Source organism: Loxodonta africana, chromosome 12 (assembly GCF_030014295.1).
Source record: "Loxodonta africana isolate mLoxAfr1 chromosome 12, mLoxAfr1.hap2, whole genome shotgun sequence".
NCBI lineage: Eukaryota > Metazoa > Chordata > Mammalia > Proboscidea > Elephantidae > Loxodonta > Loxodonta africana.
This window is the reverse complement of record NC_087353.1, coordinates 78054850-78079078: the sequence shown is the minus strand read 5'-3', so window position 1 is coordinate 78079078 and position 24229 is coordinate 78054850. Positions and strand designations below refer to the sequence as shown.

The 24229-nt window shown below is 37.4% G+C and overlaps 1 protein-coding gene across 1 annotated transcript in view; it reads right to left on the bottom strand.

The window, feature by feature from the left end:
* Nucleotides 1-23465, bottom strand: part of LOC100671695 (phospholipid-transporting ATPase ABCA3-like) — a 110272-nt gene extending 86807 nt beyond the window's left edge. The window contains exons 1-2 of the mRNA XM_064294799.1: nt 23270-23465; nt 22687-22811 (exon numbers count right to left, since the gene is read on the bottom strand). Of these exons, the coding sequence (XP_064150869.1) occupies nt 22687-22811; nt 23270-23465 (321 nt within the window). The remainder of the gene's footprint in view (nt 1-22686; nt 22812-23269) is intronic.
* Between the last annotated feature and the right edge of the window lie 764 nt (nt 23466-24229).

Sequence of the window (24229 nt, the reverse complement as noted above, 5' to 3'; positions counted from 1 at the left end):
GATTCAGTGTGCGTACCACTTCTACGAGCATATTCCCTGTGCTAAATAGAGTATGCCTGTGTGCTCAAATTGATGATTTCATTTACTCAGCAGCCTCATCAGTATTACTCACTCCATACCAAGCTTCTCTCCAAACTTGAGTGATCTGACAAAGTCAATTTCCATCAGTGACTATACTTGCCTTAATGAATAGGGACATAGTCATCAAACTGATGGTAACCAAAAGAGTTAAGAAGAATGTAATAAAAGTAGCACTCCAGAGCTGCCAGCTTCTTAGTCCCATTATTAGGAGGTATTCCTGTAGAAAAAGAGAATGCAGAGGGAATAACAAAATCAAACAATACATGACCCAAATCTTTCCTCCTGCCATCAATGTCTCAAGTAAATGAAACTGTGAAGGATTAAGAAATATGATGGCTCTGTATCATAACACATGGCTAAGGAGCCTCGTTTAACTTTTATGAAAAAAATGTTCAAACCAGTCTACATATTAAAAAAGGGGAGTAAATGGAAGCTATATAATAGTGACTTTTCTCATTTGTTCCAAAACAGATAATAGGTATATCTGCAGTTTCCTACTGTACCAAAGTAGCATCAAGTACAGCCTAAATGACCTATTGTGATAATTAGCAAAGCTAACAGCTGACATAAAATGAGAAGTGCTTTCTTTGGCATCACAAATACAAAGTATACTTGAGTTGTTATACATGTCTATTTACTAACAGTCGGGAATGTAACATGAGTGTTTATCTTTGCAAAGTTTTACTGTGGTGGTAAGGAATCGAATTCATAGTCAGTGAAGAAACAAATAAAAAACAAAGTTAGCAGTATTATATGCAACAGTGAAAACCCAGGAAAAACTCAAATGTTCAGTAGCAGTAGAATGGATAAATAATTTGTAGTATATTCATACACTGGACTATTATACTGTAGCAAAAACTGAATGGAGACATTCACATGTATCAATCTCAAAAATACAATATTAAATGAAAAGTATATGGTATGATACTTATGTAAAAGTTAAAACCAGATGAAACTAAATAATATGTATAGATACATAGGTCTGTGGTGAAATTATAAAGAAAAGCAATAAAACAACTGTACAAAATTCATCATATTTATCTCTTAGAGGAAGGGAAAGGGGGAGTATGGATTTTCAAAAGTATTGGTAACGTTCTTTATTACTATCATTATTATTTTATAAAGTACACATGCACACATATACTCTTTTAATTAAAAAGCCCCAAAATACCAAGAATAAAGTGAAAAAAGGATAAATGTGGCTTGGAAAAGGGACAGTAGAGTCACTGTTACATTTTACACTCAGACAGGCTCTAATAAAAAATGCACCACAAGTTTTATGTATCCTCTTGGGAGACATATTAGAAAGTAACCAATAAACAATCATTGTATTCTTTTACAAAATCTGCAATATTGTATGCATTTTCAGTTTCTATATCTTTGGACAGATACAATGAATCTAAAAATGTGGCAAATATAATGGTCACAAATTAGAGAAACTGCCATGAAAGACTGAAAGTTTGGAAATTTTCACCTGGGAATAAGGTGGGATATTACTGAAGTTCATAAGATAACAAATGAAATGAATAAGGTGAATATGGACTCATTACCAAATTCTAGAAATATAGATTTTAATCAGTGGTCTGAGCTGTGAGTTATTCTGAAATGCCTTTCTTTCCCTTTGCTCCATATCCAATCAATCACAAAGTCTTGCTGCTTCTTTAAGTATCTTTCAAATGTAAACCAATTATCTCTATCCCTACTACCACTTTAGTCCAAATTCACCATCATTTCTCAGCTAGAGTACTGAAATACAGTACAATACAGACCAATATCCCTTATAAACATGGATGCAAAAATATTCCACAAAATTCTATCAACAGACTTCAGCAATATATCAAAAAACAACAACAAAAAAAACAAAACCATACACCATGATTAAGTGGGATTCGTAACAGGATTACAAAAGTGGTTCAACATTAGAAAATCAATCAATGTAATCCACCATACAAATAAAACAAAGGAAAAGAACTATGGGCATACTGATTGATGCAGCAAAAGCATTTGATAAAATTCAACACACTTTCCTGACAAAACCTCTCAGGAAAATAAGAATAGAAGGGAAATTTCTCACCATAACTAAAAGTATACATGCAAAACTAATAGCCAACATTATACTCAATGGAGAAAGGCTGAGATCTTTCCGTTTGAGAATGTGACGAGGATGCCCATTATCACCATTCTTATTCAACACTGTACTGGACATTCTGGCCACAGCCATAAGGTAAGTGAGAAATAATAAGTATCCAAATCAGAAAAGAAGTAGTAAAACTACCTCTCTTTTCAGATGACATAATCCTATACATGTTATTGTTGTTGTTAGGTGCCACTGAGTCATAGTGACCCTGTGCACAACAGAATGAAACATTGCTCAGTCTTGTGCCATCCTTAAAACCGTCGTTATGCTTGAGCTCATTATTGTAGCCAGTGTGTCAATCCAACTCGTTGAGGGTCTTCCTCTTTTCCGATGACCCTCTACTTTGCCAAGCATGACGTCCTTCTCCAGGGACTGATTCCTCCTGACAACATGTCCAAAGTATGTAAGATGCAGTCTTGTCATCCTTGCTTCTAAGGAGTGTTCTGGTTGCACTTCCAAGACAGATTTGTTCATTCTTTTGGCAGTCTATGGTATATTCAATATTCTTCGCCAACACAATTCAAAGGGGTGAATCCTTCTTCTTGCTTATTTGTTGTCCAACTTTTACATGCATATGATGCAACTGAAAATACCATGGCTTGGGTCAGGTGCACCAAGGTGACATTTTTGCTTTTCAACACTTTAAAGAGGTTCTTTGCAGCAGATATGCCCAGTGCAGTGATTTGATTTCTTGACTGCTGCTTCCATGGCTGTTGATTGTGGATCCAAGTAAAATGAAATCCTGGACAACTTCAATCTTTTCTCCGTTTATCATGATGTTGCTCATTGGTCCAGTTGTGAGGATTTTTGTTTTATGTTGAGGTGTAATCCATACTGAAGACTGTGGTCTTTGATCTTCATTAGTAAGTGCTTCAAGTCCTCTTCACTTTCAGCAAGGAAGGCTGTGTCATCTGCATAACGCAGGTTGTTAATGAGTCTTCCTCCAATCCTGATGCCCCATTCTTCTTCATATAGTCCAGCTTCTCAGATTATTGCTCAGCATACAGATTGAATAGGTATGGTAGAAGGATACAACCCTGACACACACCTTTCCTGACTTTAAACCAATCACTATCGCTTCGTTCTGTCCGGACAACCGCCTCTTGATCTATGTAAAGGTTCCTCATGAGCACGGTTAAGTGTTTTGGAATTCCTGTTCTTTGCAATGTTATCCATAACTTGTTACGATCCACACAGTCGAATACCTTTGCATAGTCAATAAAACACAGGTAAACATTCTTTGGTCTTCTCTGCTTTCAGCCAGGATCGATCTGACATCAGCAACGATATCCCTGGTTTCACGTGCTCTTCTGAAACCAGCCTGAACTTCTGGTGGTTCCCTGTCGATATACTGCTGCAGCTGCTTTTGAATGACCTTCAGCAAAATTTTGCTTGTGTGTGATATTAACCACACTGTTCTATAATTCTGCGTTCAGTTGGATCACGTTTCTTGGGAATAGGCATAAATACGGGTCTCTTCCAGTCAGTTGGCCAGCAAGCTGTCTTCCATATTTCTTGGCAAAGACGAGTGAGCACCTCAAGCACTGCATCCGTTTGTTGAAACATCTCAATTGATATTCTGTCAATTCCTGGAGCCTTGTTTTTCGCCAATGCCTTCAGAGCAGCCTGCACTTCTTCTTTCAGTACCATTAGTTCCTGATCATATGCTACCTCTTGAAATGGTTGAACATCAACCAATTCTTTTTGGTATAATGATTCTATGTATTCCTTCCATCTTCTTTTGATGCTTTCTGCATCTTTTAATATTTTCCCCATAAAATCCTTCACTATTACAACTCGAGGCTTGGATTTTTTCTTCAGTTCTTTCAGCTTGAGAAACACCGAGTGTGTTCTTTCCTTTTGGTTTTCTATCTCCAGCTACATAGAAGACCCTAAAGATTCCACAAGAAAACTGCTGGAAGTAATAGAAGAATTTAGCAATGTTTCAGGGTACAAGATCAATGCACCAAAATCTGGTGGGTTCCTCTACACTAACAAAGACTACTCCGAAAAAGAAACCAAGAAAATAATACCATTTACTATAGTTCCCAAATCAATAAAATACCTGGGGATTAACCTAACCAAGGATATAAAAGACCTATACAATAAAAATTGTAAAACATTACTAAAAAAGACTAAAAGAGATCTACAAAAATGGAAAGAGAAATGTTCACATATCAGAAGACTTAATATATTGAAAATCCTACCTAAAGTGATCTGCAGACGCAATACAATCCTGACACAAATCCCAACAACATTCTTTACTGAAATGGAAAAACTAATTGCCAACTTCATATGGAAAGGAAAGAAATTCCGAAAAGCCAAGGCAATATTGGATAAAAAGAAGCAAGAGGCCTCTAACTCCCTGATATCAAAACATACTATACAGCCACTATAATCAAAGCAACCTGGTATTCGTTCAATAATAGGCACATAGACTAGTGAGAATTCAGAATTTAACCGAGCCATCAAAGGACAACTGATTTTCAACAAGGGGTCAAAGTCCATTCGGTGGGGCAGAAACAGTCTCTTTAATAAATGGTGCAGGCAAAACTGGACATTCACCTGCAGAAAAATGAAACAGGACCCATACCTCACACCACACACAATAACTAACTCAAAATGGATCAAAGACCTAAACGTTAAACCTAAAACCATAAAATTCCTGGGAGAAAACATATGGAAAAAACTATAGAACCTAATCTTTTGTAAAAAAAAGGATAGCAAACATAACAACAAACGCATGAATAGAAGACAAAATATATAAATGGTACCTTATAAAAGTTAAAAGCTTATGCTTATCAAAAGACTTTATTAAAAGAGTAAATGAGACAACATACAGACTGGGAAAAAATCTTCAGAAACGATTTGTCTAATAATGGTCTAATCTCTAAAATCTATAAAAAACTTCAACAACTGAACAACAAAAAGACAAACAACACAATCACAAAATGGGAAAAGGACATGAACAGAACCTTTAGCAAAGAGGACACTCAAGCAGCTAACAACACATGAAAAAATGTTCACAATCATTAGCCATTAAACCAAAAACCTACTGTCGGCGAATCGATTTCGACTCATAGCAACCCTGTAGGACAGAACATAGGGTTTCTAAGGCTTTAAATCTTTACAGAAGCAGACTGCCATATCTTTCTCCCACAGAGCAGCTGGTGGGTTTGAACGACCAACCTTTCAATTAGCAGCTGAGTGCTTTAACCACTGTACCACCAGGGCTCCTCATCAGTCGTTAGAGAGATGCAAATCAAAACTACAATGAAAAACCATCCTACCCCAGTTAAAACAGCACTGCTATAAAAAAACGGATAACAATAAATGTTGGCGAGGGTGTGGGGAGACCCTTCTCCAGTGCTGGTAGGACTGTAAAATGGTACAACCACTATGGAAAACGGTATGGCACTTTCTCAAAAAACGAGAACTAGAACTACCCTATGATCCAGCAATCCTACTCCTAGGTATATATCCTAGAGACCTAAAAATAATGACACCAAGAGACATAAATGCACACCTATGTTCACTGCGGCTTTATTCACAATAGCAAATAAATGGAAATAACCAAAGTGCCCCTCAACAATGAATGAATAAGCAAATTTGTGGTACATACATACAATGGACTACCACATAACCATAAAGAAAAATGGTAACTCTGCAAAACATATTATAACATGGATGGACCTGGAGGGCATAATGCTAAGTGAAGTAAGTCAAACATATAAGGACAAATATTGTATGATCCCTTTTTTATAAGAAGACAAGAATAGATATACAGAGAGAGACCAATGTTCACTGGTGGTTACCAGGGAGAGAAGAAGGGAAGGGAAAGTACACTTTAGATCATAGAAACTTGTTACTTTTTTTGGTGATGAAAAATGACAGCAAATGTGGATGTAGTGAGCTCAGTACAATCAAGGTAAAAACAAGTGTCAGAGCACATATGGATGGGTACAGCATATTGTTACATAGGTAGATATCAAACCCATTGCCGTCAAGTTGATTCCAACTCATAGTGACCCTACAGGACAGAGTAGAATGATCCATAGAGTTTCCAAGGAGCACCTGGTAGATCTGAACTGCTGACCTTTTGGTTAGCAGCCGTAACTCTTAACCACTATGTCACCAGGGTTTCCCAGGTAGATACAGGTGTGTAGAAAGGTGAGAACAGACAGAAGTATCTACAGGTATGTGCAAATACAAATATGTGGGTGTAGGCACATATCTTTGTTGAAGACACAAATAGAGATACTCCTCAGGCATAACCAAACACTTTCCAAGGTTGGTTTTCTGAGTTTTCAAAGCTTGGGACCGTAGTCTCGTGGGACAACTCAGTCAAACGGGAAAACATAGTTCACAAAAATCATAGTTCACAAAAATCATGATGTGCATCCTAGTAAAGTGGGTAGTATCTGGCATCTTATAAGTTTGTGGACAGCCATCTAAGACACAACTACAGGTCTATGCTCACCAGAAGGAAAACAGTAAGAAGGTAACCAAAAGCTCAGAGAAGAAACAAGTCTATGCGAGCCACAACCTCATCTACCCTGAGACTAGAAGAACTGGATGGTGCACAGCTACCACCACTGACCGTTCTGACTGGGCTCACAATAGACGGTCTCAGATAAAATGGGAGAAAAATGTGGAGCAGAACTCAAATTCTTAAAAAAAAAAAAAAAAAGCCAGACAAACTGGGACAGTAGAGAACAGAGGACTCCCTGAGACACTCTTTAAACCTAGAACTGAGCCTATCCCCTAAGATTACCTTTTCATGAAACAGCAGAGTGGCACACTAAAATAAAGATCAGTGCTCTACCTAAAAACCAACATAAGGTCAACAATTACTCAAAAGCACAGATGAGATGAGCAGGGAAGCTAGAGTACCAAAAATGAAACGAATAGAACAAAAAGAGAATGTTGGCACGTTATGATAAATGTAACCAATGTCACTAAATAATTTGTGTGGAAATTGTCAAATGGGAACCTAACTTGCTGTGTAAACTTTCATACAAACTCAATAAAATATTATTAAAAAAAAAAAGTATATGAACTTTCAGATTTTAAGTAATTATTTAAGGATTAAAATATTGATAGTATTAACTGGAGTTTTAGAAGACCCAAAGGACAAGTAAGCAAATTTAAAATATGGTAAAGAAGAATTCAGTCTTGGAAGAATAATCTACATAGCATTAAAAAAATCAGTATTACATAATTTCAAATAATAAGATTTCCAAGAGAAGAGCTGGATTAAGATCAGGAAGGGGGAACTGTGAAAACAATTAAACACACAAACCTATAGCTTCAACAATTATGCTTCGGTGACTATGTTTTAACTATCGTAACTGCTGTTTTACTCCTTTGTATCAACTAACAGGCTAACCTAGTGCCGTAAATGCAGGCTAAGCCAGCATCAAACTTGGGATTTCTCCTTGGGCCCCAAGACACACCAGAGTATCTTACGACTTGAAGTTTTAAATTAAGAAAAAAAAAAGTTACCTTCAATTTTGTTTCCTTTTCCCACACAATGGTACGAAGTATTGTGAATACAGTTAAAGAGAAGAGAAGTAAGATCATTGGGGGCCATATCTGACCAAGGAATGTGAGATAGTTGTCAATAAGGAAGGCAGGAAATGGAAATCTTTTTGTATAGACATCGATGCTATCAAAAAGCCTTTGTGCACTGTCGTTTGCATGATAGTGTATGATGGCTTTGTCAACGGCATTTTGCACAGCCAAGAATCCTTCTCTGATATATCCTGAATGAGGAAACAAAAAGCATCAAGCAAACATAGCAAGCAATATCCCACAGGTGCAAATCAACTGGCAACACTGGTCCATTGGTCAATGCTTCTGAATATTAAACTATTAGGATAATGAGGTATTGCTAATACCTCCACTGCCAGTCACAGGCCTCTCTACAATGCCTGCCATCTTCATCATCAATATCATCATAGCTCAGAACTTTTTAAAACTTGTTAACTGACTTTGCTACCAATTCCAAATATTTCTCCAAACTATGTTTTTTACCAAAATGTCCATTTTACTACATGCAGGTTTTATGAAAGGAATGTCATTGTGTGCCACTGAGTCAATTCAGACTCATAGCAACCCTATATGATAGAGTAGAACGGCCCCATAGGGTTTTCTAGGCTGCCATCTTTACAGAAGCTGATTGCCAGGTTATCAAAGGAACAGAATGGTTTTAATTAATTCATGAAATACAGAAAATTTTAAATGCTTACAAACTGGAAAGATGAGGAAATATGAAGACTAAGGGAAGAAGTCCCAGACTTTAGGTACAACGATTATATCTTCTCATATAAATCTCGAGCACATTTATAAATATTAATTTATATACTATTAAAAACCTTATTAAATTTATAATTACTATTTAAAAACCAAGTTGCAAATTTCTCTTAAAAAAAGAATATTTTTTTCCCTACTGATGACCTACTGTGGCAACATGTAATAAGGTAAAAGCAGCAACTGCAAAGCCTATTACCAGTGCTTATGTATATGTTTCAAGAAAAAAAAAAATGTTTTAGATGGCTTATTTCTTTTAAAACCAAAGGAATTTTAAAACTTGTCTTCATCATTACATGAGTACCAGGATTCAGAATGTGTTGGGTTTACTATGCTCACTGCAAGACTTTTATAATGAATTTTCACAAAGAAACCAGGTTTGAATGGAGATCACATTCTCAAACATGTCCTAAAGCCTATTTTTTCTGTAATTATAGCTTAAAATCTGGTACTAATAAATTTTAGTCTGAGTTCTAAGTGCTGGGAACAGATGGCAATGGGTTACAAGGAGAAAAAATTAATTTTTTTCTTTCTTTTCCAGGCCCAGAAAAAAACTCTGAAATAGAGACAAATTCTGTCTCTACTATGCTCTCTTCATCTCTCTTATCTCTTAGTCTTCCTAGATCTAGGATTCTTATTATTCTTATGTTATTTTCTTAGTGGTTGCTCTAGGGATTATAATACCAAAAAACCAAACCGAGTGCCCCTGAGTTGATTCCGACTCATAGCGACCCTATAGGACATAGTAGAACTGCCTAGAGAGTTTCCAAGGAGCACCTGGCAGATTTGAACTACTGACCCTTTGGTTAGCAGCCGTTAACACTTAACCAGTACGCAACCAGTGTTTCCAGGGATTATAATATACACCTTAATTTATTAGAATCTACTTCAGATACATACTAAATTAATTTTAGTAAGGTATATAATTTTATTTTATATGGCTCCATTCTGTCCCCCCTCTGCCCTTTTTTGCTATTATTGTTAGAGGTATCATGTCTACACATGTTACAAACTGAAAAATACATTGTTTTATATAATATTATGTCTTCTAAAGCTAAAAGAAGAAATGAGGGCACAAATATATATTTTATATTAACCTTCAGTTATTTCTCATTTTTGGTTCTGTTCATTTTTTCCTATGAATTCAAATTATCATCTAGTGTCATTTCCTAACTTCAATATGCATGTGAAAGCTGGACAATGAATATGGGAGACCTAAGAACTGATGCCTTTGAATTACGGTACTGGCAAAGAATACTGAATATACCAAAGGCTGCCAGAATGAACAAATCTGTCTTGGAAGAAGTACAGCCATAACACTCTTTAAAAGGGAGGATGGCAGGACTTCTTCTCACGTACTTTGAACATGTTATCAGGAGGGGCCAGTCCCTGGAGACGGACATCATGCTTGGTAAAGCAGAGGGTCAGCAAAAAAGTGGAAGACTCTGAACATAATTCAGCAATACATGGCTGGAACAATGAGTTCAAACATAGCAACGATTGTGAGGATGGCACAGGACCAGGCAGTGTTTCATGCTGTTGTACATACGGTTACTATGAGTTGGAACCAACTTGACCGCACCTAACAACAAAAATAGAGCTTCATTCCCATCCCCCTCCTTTGTGTTGCTACCAAATAGATCACATTTCTACATAATAATAATATTATTATGTAGGCCTAATAATACAATTCTATATTGTTTTATAACACAGTTAAGAGAAAATATATTCATAATTACACTGCCTTTTATCATTACCTATATAATTTTATTTTTATATAATTACCTTTACCTAAGCTCTTTTTTTTAAGCTCTTTTGTGCGTGTGTATTCAAATTACTGTCTGGTGTCACTTCCTTCCATGCTGAAGAATTTCATTTAGTATTTCTTGTAAGAAAGTCTGCTAACAAATTATCTCAGCTTTGTTTATCTGGGAATGTCTTTATTTAGCCTTCATTTTTGAAAGACAGCTTGCTGGATGTTGGATTCTTGGTAGTTTGTTTTCTTTTAGCAGTTTGAGTATGTTGTCCTATTGCCTTTTGGCCTCCATTGTTTCTGATGAAACTCAACTGTTAATTGTTTTGTGGTTCCCTTGTGATGTGTCAGGAGCCCTGGTGGTGCAGTGGTTAATACGCTCAGCTGCTAACTGAAACGTCAGCAGTTCGAACCCACCAGCCACTCTGCGGGAGAAAGGTGTGGCAGTCTGCTTCCATGAAGATTACAGCCTTGGAAACCCTTGGGGCAGTTCTCTGTCCTACAGGGTCACTATGAGTTGAAATAGATTAGATGGTAATGGGTTTGGTTTGGTGTGATGTATCATTTTTCTCACTACTTCCTAAATTTTACATTTAAGTTTTCAACATATGATGTGTCTGGGTGTGGATCTTTTTGTATTAATCCTACTTAAAAGTTCATCAAGGTTATTGGATGTGTATAAATAAAAAAAAAAAAAAATTTTTTTTTTTTTTTATAATTAGTTTTTTCACCATATTTGGAAAGTTTCCAGCCATTATTTCTTCGAGTATTTGTTCTTTTGTTTTCTCTCTCCTCTCCTAGTATTTCCATTTCCATTATGTGCATGGTAATGCCCTATTTGGTGTCCCACAGGTCTCTGAGACTCAGTTTGATTTTTTTCTTCATTCTTTTTGTTTCTGCAGGCTGCATAACCTCTACCTATCTTTTAAGTATGCTTATTCTTTCTCAGACCAACTCACATCTACTGCTGATCAACTCTAGTAAATTTATCATTTTGGTTATTATGTTTTTCAACTCCAGAGTTTCCATTTGGCTTAAAAAAAATAATAATCTATTTTGTTGTTATTTTTGAGACTATACCCAGCAGAACAGATGCCAATCCAACAATTTGTACATGTACAACTCAGTGACATTGATTACATTCTTCAAGTTGTACAATTTGAACCATTCTCACCTGTCATTTCCAAACTGTTCCTCCCTCAATAACATAAACTCACTGTCCCCTAAGTTTCTTATCTAATCTTTGGAGTTTCTGCTGTCAATTTAATCCCATATAGTTCTTAAAAAAGAACAATGTTCAAGGCAGACATTCATTACTAGCTAAGGTGAACTATTGTTTAGGGGTTACTTTTGGTTTAAGGTTTAGAGATTATCTCAGGGCAACAGGTTCGGGGGTTCATTCAGCCTCTATAGCTCCATAAAGTATGGATTCAATGAGAAGGTGAAATTCTGCTCTGCATTTTCTCCCTTTTGATCAGGATTTTTCTGCTGAATCTTTGATCAAAATGGTCAGTAATGGTAGCTGAGCACCATCCAGTTCTTCCGGTCTCATGGCAAAGGAGGCAGCTGTTCTGGAGGCAATTAAACACACATTCCATTTCCTCCTATTTCTGACTCTCCTTCTTCCTCTGTTGCTCCAAGAAAATAGAGACCAATTGTGCCTTGGATGGCCACTTGCAAGTTTTTAAGGCCCCAGGCATTATGCAAGGATCTAAGAGGTAGAACGCTACCTAAATGTGTTACTAAGTCAATTAACTGGGATATCCCACGAAACCATGGTCCTAAACCTCCACACCAAGGAACCAAATCATATGAGGTGTTTGATTGTACATAAGCAGCCTCAGTGGCTACTCTATTTTTTAATAGTTTCTTTGAAGTCTTCACTAAATCCAACATCTGGGCACCCTCAAAGACGGCTTTCATTGCCTGCTTTTTTTCCCTACGTATTGGCCATAATTATTTGTTAGAAATTGGATATTTTATTGTAGATAAGGCATTGTAGCAACTCTGGATACTAATCCTCCTCCCCCTTCTGGGGCTTGCTGTTGAGTCATTTATTTAATGACTTGGCTGAAGTAATTCTGCAAAGTCTATTTTCCCCACAGTGTGTAGCCGCTGATATCCCTACTCAGATTTTTTCCCCTTGTTTTTCTTTTTCAGTCTGGCTTCTTAAGGATCACCAAGGGCTCTTATACTTCTGTTGTTCAAAGTTTCCCTTCTGAAGTTTCTACTCAGGTCAACCTTCCCTCACCTTTCTTCAAAAAATGTTCAATATTTTCTACTTTCTTATTCCCAGAGCAAAACTCTATTCTCTAGCAGAGCTGACCCATCTAAGAGTCTAATATGATCAGACTATACGATAACCAGGAAACCCTGGTGGCGTAGTGGTTAAGTGCTACGGCTGCTACCCAAAAGGTCCGCGGTTCGTATCTACCAGGTGCTCCTTGGAAACTCTATCGGGCAGTTCTACTCCGTCCTATAGGGTCACTATGAGTCGGAATCGACTCGACGGCAGTGAGTATACAATAATCATCCTAGAATTTTAGTACTAGAAAGGTCTTAATGATGTATTCCAACACTCTCACCTAAAAAGTAACCTCACCAAGCTCACAAAGCTAATTAATAATAGAAAAAGAATTCTTTGGGGCATTTGGCTTCCAATTAGGGTTCTTTCCAGTATTCAGTGCTATTTTTATCTTTCTCCATAAAAACTGGCAACAAAAACAGTAAGATACATTTATAGACAACAGGCTTTTATACAGTATATCAAAGAGGAAAAGAAGAGTACAGAAGAGGTGAGGGTGTGTATAGAGAACTCACTGCTAAGCAAGCTAAGTTTTCCTTTTGATCAATGCCCTTTGGGTGTTTCTGCTTTCCATAGTGTTTTGTCCTTTTAAGTTTTTCTAAAATTTTTCATCCTTTTCCTCTCCTAAAGAATTCTCAGCCACTAGAGGAAGGACTGGGACAGGGGCAGCCATTTAGACATGGCTCACTTATAAGTTAGTTCATAAATTCAGGATTGCTTCCATTTCTGCAAAGAAATGACAGCATTGTCCTGTCGCTTTCAAGGTTTTGCAGGTCCATTAAAAACAGATTAAGAATTTATACCCTTAAGAGTAGCCTTGCTTACCAAAGCACAGTGTGGTCTATCAACAAGCACCATCAGAATCACCTAGAATTTTGGAAATACAGAATCTCAGGCCCCACCACAGGTTATTGAATCCAACAGAAATGTAATGTGACTACATATGTAATTTTAAATGTTCCGGCAGCCACATTAAAAAAGCAAAAAGAAACAGGTGAAATTAATTTTAATAATAAATTTTATTTAACCCAACTAGTATAAAAATTACTAATGAGATTTTACATTTTTTTCACACAAAATATTCAAAAGCTAAGGTGCATTTTTTATAGCGCATCTCATTTTCGGACTAGCTACATTTCAAGTGCTCAGCAGACACATATGGCTATTGGACATATTGCGTAGGCTATGTGGCACCTAACAACAACAACAGCAGCAGCAACAACAACATGCATTACCTCTAATCAGAAGCAGTAAGTGGTGTGCCTTACAGGAGGCTTTACATAAAGTAAGTAATAGAATCGAGCCTAGAAATCAGAACCTCTCATTTCAGTCCTATGCCCTTACTTTGTATCCACTAAATCACCAAAAGTTACAGTGTTTTGAACTCATCCAGACAGCTTTCTTGGTTCTCAAACTTGCCTCCCTTCTTAAAGAAAAACAATTTCTTCCTCGGATCCTGACTCACATTTTGAGTTATATATAAAAACCAAACCAGTTGGCATCAAGTTGATTCCAACTCACGGTGAGTCCCTGTGTGTCGGAGAACTGCGCTCTGTAGGGTTTCATCGCCTTTCAGAAGCAGATTGCCAGACCTTTCTTTGGAGGTGCCTCTGTGGGAATTCAAACCTTCAACCTTTCACTTAGTAGCCCAGTGCTTAACCATCTGCACTGTTGTTGTTGTTAGTTGCCGTCAAGTTGTTTCTGACTCATAAAAACCCTATAGGACAAAGCAGAACTGCCCCCATAGAGTCTGCAAGGAGCGGCTGGTGCATTTGAACAGCTGTTTATTTTTTTAATTTCTCATATGAAAATTTATACACATATTGTTTTGTGACATTAGTTGTAATCCCCACAATGTGACAGCACACTGCCCCTTTCCACCCTGGGTTCCCTGTGTCCATTCAACCAGTTCCTGTCCCTTCCTGCCTTCTCATCCTGCCTCTGGACAGGAGCCGCTCATTTGCTTTCATGTATCTGACTGAATTAAGCAGCACACTCCTCATGTGTATTATTTTACAGTCCTGTCTAATCTTTGTCTGAAGAATGGGCTTTGGGAATGGTTTCAGTTCTGGGTACCACAGCGTCCAGGGGGCCATAGTTTCGGGGGTCCCTCCAGTTTCAAATTAAGCCTGGTTTTTTACGTGAACTTGAGCTCTGCACCACTTTTCTCCCACTCCATCTGGGACTCTATCGTGTTCCCTGTCAGGGCAGTCATTGGTGGTAGCCAGGCACCATCTAGTTCTTCTGGTCTCAGGCTGATGGGGTCTCTGGTTTATGTGGACCTTTAGTCTCTCGGGCTAATCTTTTCCTTGTGTCTTTGTTTTTTTTCATTCTCCTTTGCTCCAAGTGGGATGGGACAAATTGATGCATCTTAGACGGCCAGTCACAAGCTTTTAAGATGCCAGATGCTACTCACCAAAGCAGGATGCAAAATATTTTCTTAATAAACTTTGTTATGCCAATTGACCTAGATGTCTCCCGAAACTACGGCCCCCAGGTCCCAGCCCCAGCTACTGTGTCCCTCAAAGTGTTTGGATGTGTCCAGGAAACTTCTTAGATTTTGCTTTTGTCCAGTTGTGCCGACCTCCCCTATCTTGTGTGTTGTCCTTCCCTTCACTGAAGTTGATCCTTGTCTACTATCTAGTTAGTGATGAACTGCTGATCTTTTGGTAAGAAGCCAATCTCTTAATCACTACGCCACCAGGGCTGTACCATTTGCTCTACCCAATCTAAATTCATATCAGGAAACTATTTAATACTTTCAAAATTATTTAAAAAGAGATATTTCTTCATAGATTGACAAAAAAATGTAGCCATATAAAAGTGGTTGTTGTAAATTAACAAACCAAGTCTTGCTTACCAGGAGCACCCCCATCATCCTCCAGAGGGTTCCTGGGTCCTGATGATGGGTAAACTGGAAAGAGATGACCTGTGTTCCAGCCATAATCCTCCTTTGGAATCATTAAAAGCCTTGTAGTTGGAACGGTGTTTCTTAAAGAATACCTGAAACGCAACTTGTAGCTAACCTGTAAGGAAAAATCAGAAGAAAACCATTTCTGTGAGATACTGAAATTGAAGAGGAAAACCTTGAGCAAAATATTTTTAAATTTAGAAGAAAACACTAAATGACTATGAAACAAAAGTTTACACTCAAAGTCAAAAGTTACTAGTGGTGACTGTTGCCAAACATGGTGAATGCAATTAATGCCACTGAATTGTAAACATAAAAACAGTTGAAATGGCAAATGTTTTGGAATATTTCACCACACAAAAAGTTTTTTAAGTTGGTGAGGGTTTTCAATGCCAGAAAGTAACATAGGTCTTGTCACACACATGCTTGCTTGTCTACAGCAAATGTAAACTTAAAACACTTGACATCCTATTGATGTCCTATTTTTGAAGCTAATCTAAGTGGCTGGTTATATAAAAGTCCCACAATACTTGTATGTATAATTATTTACCCACTTATATTTTTTCATAAAAAATATACTTGATTAAGGACAAGAAGTATTTCCTTGGCCTCCAGGAGGTACACAAGTCTTCTCTCTACCTCCCTCCCTCCCCAGTGACGAATCAGGCTCAAGCACAAAAGGCCCCATTGCCAAAGAGGAGGCCTATTTGTGTGGACTGATCAGATTGGAGGTACAGTCACCATGTCGAGTTAAAAAAGACAGTGTACACAAATATGATTCTTTTTTCCTTCTTGCCTTCTTGAGATGTAATATTTTCTGACTCTCTTCTATTCATATGGCAAGCATTTGGGGCTCCTTGCAGCACTGGTTGCTGTTCTCTCTCCTGTTTGGGGGCTTCTTTATTCCTAGAGTTTGGAGCTGTCAGGTATGGAATGGGGCCTGGCCTCACTGGAGAAGCTCCAGTCACTTTACTTTCTCTTTATCTCCCATACATCTTGGTTAGATGGACTTAGATGTAGCTTGAGGCAGATCATTGTGGCCATTTCTGCTCTAGTAATATGAGCAAGTTCTTTGTCTTGTAGTTCCTACCTGCGACCTTTCCTAGAATCAATGTTAAAATCTTAGATACGGGCTTAGTCTTTGGGATAGTAATAGGTATGGTAGAGCTTTACACATTACTTTGGTTCTTGCTCATTCAGGGTAACCTGGTTTAAGTAAACTACTATATAGGATCCAGTCCATCTTAGAACAGTTCATAGAGTTTGTAGCCAAATCCCTAGCTATGATAAAGTATCACACTGTCTTGCTTTGTTGATCAGTGTTTCCTGTGTACCTATCTCTTTTGGCAACTGTTATCTTATAAGAGCCGGGGAAGGATTCAGGCATCCCTAGGTCTCTCGGCCAAATATTATCATAATTATTAAAGTACTCAGTATTACCAGAAATATCTGAGATACACATTTAGTTCTGGATCAAATTTTATTTTCTAAATTTTATGAATATGGAGTTAATGGGCTCTATTAACTCCCTGGAAATGTCAAAAAGTAAGACACATTAAGAGAGCTGCACAGAAACTTAGAGGGACTAAAGGGCCTAAATAATTTTCTGTGTAAGATAACCTAAGTTGCAGCTGCTAAAGAAGGGATCCATACTCCAGGTTTCAGCAGGGCTCCCAGACGGAGGCCGACTAGAAGAAAGGCCCGGTGATCTACTTCAGAAAATCAGCCAATGAAAACTCTGTGGATCACTAAAGTCCAATCCGCAACCAACCCTGAAGATGACACAGGACAGGCAGTGTTTCATTCTGTTGTGCGTGGGGTTGCCTGAGTTGGGGGCCTATTCAAACACGGCTAACAATAACAACCTACTCCAATCAAACTCCTAGAGAAATACCTCTGTATGGGACCCAGAAGAACACAAAAACAAGAGATAGTTTTCTGAATTTGATCTCTTTGAGATTGTTTCATATTACTGGCTATGTAGTATGATATGAAACATGCTGCTATTTATATAATCTTGCCTGGATAACAGAAAACAAACAACTTGAATTAGATTATGTAGTGATTTCTCAATCTAATTTGTAAGGTGGTATTGGAGTAAATTTAATAATTGTCCTCTCTTGACTCATTTCAGAAGTCTCTGGGGTCAACTTCAAAGGCATTTTCATGAAGATTTGAGGGTCTACTGCCTCTCATACCAATGGTTCAAGTACCTACAGTACAAACCAAAATACACTTGTCCTACCAAAGAAAAAGAAAAGTGTGATAGGATATCAAAAGAAGCCGCAGATCATTTAACTTCCTGCCGGAAGAAACTCAATGCTCTTGAAGACTACACAATCCAGAATCCCTAAAACATATCATCCACAATGTCCAGCATATAATAAAAAAGTAGACATACAAAGAAGCAAGAAAGTATGACCCCAAATTTAAAAATAAAAACAAAAATGGAGTTAGTAGAAACACATCCAAATGTAGGAATTTGCAGATGTTTAAAGCAGCTATTATAAACACATACACTGATTAAACAAAATATCGTCCAAATGAGTAAACAGAAGGGGAATCTCAACAGAAAAATGTAAATTATCATAAAAATTCTAGATTTAAAAAGCACAGTATCTGAAATGAAAAATTCACTGGATGGGCTTAACAGGAGATTGAAAACTGCAAAAGAAAAGGTCAGTGAATCTAATATCAAAATTATCTAATACGTAGAGAGAAAAAATGGAAAAAAAAAAAAGAACAGTTTTAGTGATCTAAAAAACAAGATCGAAGAGCCATATATATATATAAACCCAACCCAACCCAACCCACTGGCATTGAGTCAATTCTGACTCATAGCTACTCTACAAGACAGAGTAGAACTGCCCATAGGGTTCCAACGCTATAATGTTTACAAAGTAGGTTGCCACCTCTTTCTTCTGCAGAGCAGCTGGTGGGTTTGAACTGTTCACTTTTCAGTTAGCAGCTGAGCACTTTAACCACTGAGCCACCAGGACTCTTAGCCATATATGTATATACATATATATACGTATATGTCTATATACAGAGCCCTGGGATGGCACTGGATTTCTGGGTGGGTGGTACAGTGGTTAAGATTGGCTGCTAACCAAAAGATCGGCAGTTTGAATCCACCAGCTGCTCCTTAGAAATCCTATGGGCAGCTCTACTCTGTCCTAGAGGGTTGCTATGAGTTGGAATCAACTCGACAGCAATGGGTGTATGTGTGTGTATATATATAACCTTCAACATATACATATATATAACATTTTCAACATATACATACGTATATGTATATACGTGTGTGTAGAAAATTTTCCAAATTTGGTGATAAACATCAACTTCTATATCCAAAAAGCTCAGGGAACACCAAACAGGATACATAAAGAGAGAACAGGATACAGGACCCCAACAAGATAAATAAAAAAAAAGAACAGGATAAATGCAAAGGCACATTACACTCAAGCTTCTGCAAACCAACTGTTAAAAAAAATAAAGGAGCCAGAGGAAAAAATACACATTATACTCAGGAGAATTATAACAGGAATGACCACTGACTTCTCATCAGAAACAGTGGAGGCCAGAAAATAAGGGTAAAACATCTTTAATGATGTGAGAAAAAAGGCAACCCAGAATTCTATAGCCAGTAAAAATATCCTTCAAAAAGCGACATTTCCAGATAAACTTAAGCTGAGGATATTCATTGCCAGAAGACCAATACTTCAAGAAATGCTAAAAGAACTTTTCAGGTAGAAGGGAAATGACACTAGATGGAAACTCAAACGGAAATGAAATATACAGAGCACCAGAAATGGTAAACAAGGGTAACCAAAAAAGGACATTTTGAAAGGCAATTCAAAGACGTGCAAATAGATATGGCATTAGCAATATATGAAAATACGTGTGTGAAAGATGCTCAGCCTCATTAGTAACTAGGGAAATGCAAATTAATGTCAAAGTGAGTTACATTTTATACCCATTTGTGTAAGACATTTAGCAATAACAAGAGCTAGAGAGGATGTGAATCAAGAAGATCTTTGATAGGTTGCAAGGGCTAATGTGAATCCATACAGTATCTTTGGAAAATAACTTAGCATTACCTTGTAAAGTTGATTATTTGCATATCCTGTGACCCATACATTTCATTGCTGTGTATAGACCCCAAAAAACTCTAGCACACGTGTACCTGTGCAGCAACAAGAGACATGACCAAGAATATTTAAAACACAATGTTCGTAACAGCCCCAAACAGGAAGAATGTTCGACAGCCATTAACAGTAGAATGGGTAAACAGTGATATATTTAAAAAATAGCTACTACAGCCCTAAAAATAAATAAATTATAGCTATGTACAACATGGATGAATCTTAGAAACTTAATGCTAATTATAAAAGTGGCTATATACAGCATGGTATTTCCTAGAGTTCAAAACCTGGGAAAAACAGTATGTTGGGTGGGCAGATGTATCAACAGGGTTTTTTTGAGATACAGTCAAGGTTATTCTAAAATACGCCACCAGGGCTCCTTTTTTGTAGATATAAAAAAAAAAAATTTTTTTTTTTTGGTAGATATAGGCTAGCTTATTCTAAAATTTACAGGGGACAGCAGCAGAACTAGGAGAGTTAAAGTTCGAAAAAGAATGAAGTTTGATGAATCACACTATACATTTATTTTCATTTATTTTTTAAGGCTGAATTATTTATTGGAAGTCTTATTTTCAACTGGACAAAAGGATCTTACGTGAAATAAAACTATTGTTTTCGGTATACTCATGACAGTTCATAATTGGTTCAATTCTTATTACTGTCAATTAGTATACTACAAATTATGGGTTATACAATTAGCTTGGGAGAGTGGAAAGCAGAATTTGGGTCAAAGCATAGATTTTCACCTGTTTGAAATGTTGCAGTGCCAGTAAACTGCTAATAATTCTATTATTGCAGTCAGTTTTGCTACATGGTCTATTATGTCCACAGCCCCATTTACACACCATTTAAAATGACCGTTCAAATGCATATCTCAAGAAAAGATCGACAGTTGTTAGGTATACACTCAAATGAATTGAAAATGTACATTCACATAAAAACATGTACAAATGTTCATAGCCACACTAGTCACAATAGCTAAAAAGTATAAACACCCCAAACATACCATCAATTTATGGATAAACAAAATGTGGCATATCCATACAATAGGATAGTAGTAATCAAAAGGAATGAAGTACTGATACATGCTAACATGGATGAACCTTAGAAACATGTGAACTTTAAGTAGCCAAACACAAAAGGACATGCATATGATTCCATTTATATGAGATGTTCAGCAGAGGCCAACAGAGAGAATTAGATTAACAGTTGCCAGATTACTTGGATGAGAGTGGAACTGGGAATTCTTTTGGGGTGATGATATGGTTAAAATAGTGATCTTCTCTTAAATTTTAGTTGTTCCAAATAGATCCCTCAGACACTTTCCTCAAACCGTGCATACTGCCCATTTTTAAGATATAGTATAAAGCTACAGTAATCAAAACAATGTGGTATTGGTGAAGGGACAGAGACAAACATCAATGGACCAAGAAAGAGTTGAGAAACAGACCTACCCAGATATAGCCAACTGATTTTTGAGAAAGATACAAAAGCAATGCAAGGGACAAAAGAGTTTTTTTTTTTTTTTTTTCCCAGTAAATGGTATTGGAACAACTGGACATCTACATGCAGAGAAATGAACCTTTACCTACACCTCATACCTTAATCAAGAGATTTGAAAGAAGCGACACTAACAGACACACGTACACCAGTGTTCATTGCAGCACTATTCACAATAGCCCAAAGGTGTAAACAACCCAAATGTCCATCAGCAGAAGCATGGATAAACAAAATGTGGTACGTACCTACAATGGAATATTACTCTGCCATAAAGAGAAACAGAGTCCTGAAACATGCCACAACATGGACGTGCCTTGAAAACATTATGCTGAGTGAAATAAGTCAATCACAAAAGGACAAAAATATTGTATGATCACTAATATGAAACACTTAGAATAGGCATATACAGAGATCAGAGTTGGAAAGGAAGGAGATAAAGGGGAATTTTTGTTTAGCTAGCACTGAGTTTCTGTTTCTGGGGATGGAAAATATGGCAAAGGATTTTGGTGATGGTTGCACAATATGATTGTTGTAATTGGTTTCACTGAATTGTATCAGGGAAAAATGTGAAATTGGCAAATGTTGCATTGTATTCTTTACAACTACAAAAAAAGGAAAAAGAAAGTTAATTCAAAATTGATCATAGCTCTAAATGCACGAATCTCAAAGTGAATCCATTTATATGACAATCTCAAAAGACAATGCTATATAGTGACGTGTTATGGATGATTGAGTTGTGTCCCTCCCAAAATGTGTGTCAACTTAGCTAGGCCATGATTCCCAGCATTGTGTGGTTGTCCACCATTTTGTCATCTAATGTGATTATCCAATGTGCTGTAAATCTTTATCCCTGCCTGCGGTCAAGGAGGAAAGATTAGGTTATGTTATAGAGGATCAGGGTAGGATGGAACACCCTTATTCAGGTCACAGCCCTTGTCTGATGTAAGGGGGAGTTTCCCTGGGGTGTGGCCTGCATCACCTTTTGTCTTAAAAGAGATAAAAGAAGAGAGAAGCAAGCAGAGAGAGGGGTCCTACTATCACCAATAAGGAAGAGCCAGGAGACCTTTGGACCAGGGACCTTGAAAAGGTAGCTGTTTCTAACTCCCCAAAACATGTCCTCCAATAGGTTAGCAGTGACTGCTCAGGACCTTTGAGGATTTCAATTGCCTACCTAGAAGGGAGTTAATGTTACATCCTCCAACCAGGCCCATTTGTCTCAAAGCTTCACGAAATTCACAGCTGTCCCCCCTCCATCACTTTGTTACCACATTCACTCTCACTCACCCCAATAACCAGGAAAGTCTGAACGAATCCAAAGTAGCTTCTCTTTAGAAAAAATTCTGGACCCTCACCTAAACCACCTGAAACCATACAGATCCTTAACTAGATCAAACCAAACTTGGCAGTTCTGGTCTTGGCAGAGATGCTCTTAGGTAAATACGCTGATAAATCAAGCAGTTAAATTCTAATGAGAATTGTCAGATCGAATCATTAAATCTTTATTATAACCCTGGGAACCTTTTTAAATTAAGGCTTCCTCACCTGAAGTGGCAAGTCCTTGCTTCTTACAAAGTCATGGTTAAAAACAACAGCAGCCATTACCCGATCAGAGTTACGATTATGTTTAATGTATTCTTCAAAAGCTTCCTCTGAAGTAAAGCCACGGACTATATGAAGAGAAAAATCCAAGCAGTAAGCTGTCAACATAAAGGCAGTAATATCTAATGCTCTATCTGAGGGAATGAGAAACTACCAATTTTACAGATATAGAAGTTGTTTAGTCTGCCAGGGCTTGGCAAAACTTCATAGTTCTCTGAAGCTCTGTAAAATTCCTCACTTGCAAACTCAACTTTCACTTGGAGAGTTTTAATTCTAGTCTTCAGGTTAGCACCACCCCCTTTTGGTCTCACTATCCTAGACTGGAAGACATAAGACCCAAAGAAGTAGAAGGACCCTGACAAGTAACTGAAATTCATCATTTCATATCCTAATTTATGACCATACATTTATTAATTATTTCTCTTGGGTTGCTAAAAATTATGAGGACCAAGTATAAATTACAACATTTAAAATTATTTTTTATAAAATAATTGGCATATAGAAACTTCTGTTCATAATTCCTTACTTGTAAAAGTATTTAATAAAGTCTGTTGTACCATTTTAATAAGCTCTTTCACTATGTCACTGTTGGAAGGGATATAAGCCAGTTCCCAATCTCTTCGTACACTGGCATCAAGGAAATAAGAAGGCAGACTCTGGACGGACTGATTGGCAAACATGAGAGCGTTCATATGCTTCACAGAACCAGAATTACGAACCATCAAGAGAATAACAGTGAAAAGCAGTTCCAATATAAATTCCATGATTAGAAGAATCCACTGTCGCTTCTGGAACAAAATGAAAGACACAAGTAAAGTACATAGTCTTTAACCTCATATCAAGGTTTTATTCTTTCCTTCTCTCTCTACTCCACAACTCCTATAGCTCCCTGGACTAAAGAGTGTCAGTAACCCCTTGTCAAACTGTCTCCCTTCTTGTTTACTCATTCCCCACTCCAATCAGGTGTTTCCACTTAGATGTTTTCTTTTGCCCAAAGAAGAAGTGTTTGAAAACTCCTTGGTTGTAACAGAAGTCTGCCAGTTATCAAGCTTTCTGGTGTTGGTATGTTTTATCTGTTTGCCAGCCCATTTTGCCCAGCCAAATTCTGTGGAAGCTGGTTCCTGTCTCATCACACTTTTGACTACCTAGCTTGCATTTTCATTCAGTATTTTGTGTCCTCCTCTTATGGACTGAATTGTGCCCCCCAAAAATGTGTATCAACTTGGTTAGGCCATGATTCCCAGTATTGCATGGCTGTCTACCATTTCATGATCTGATGTGATTATCCTATGTGTTGTAAATCCTAACCTCTATGATGTTAATGAGGCAGGATTAGAGGCAGTTATGTTAACGAGGCAGGACTCAATCTACAGGATTAGGTTGTATTTTGAGTCAATCTCTTTTGAGAGATAAAAAAGAGAATCAAGCACAGAGGAGAGGGACCTCGTTACCACGAAGCAAGAAGAGCCAGGAGTGGAACACATCC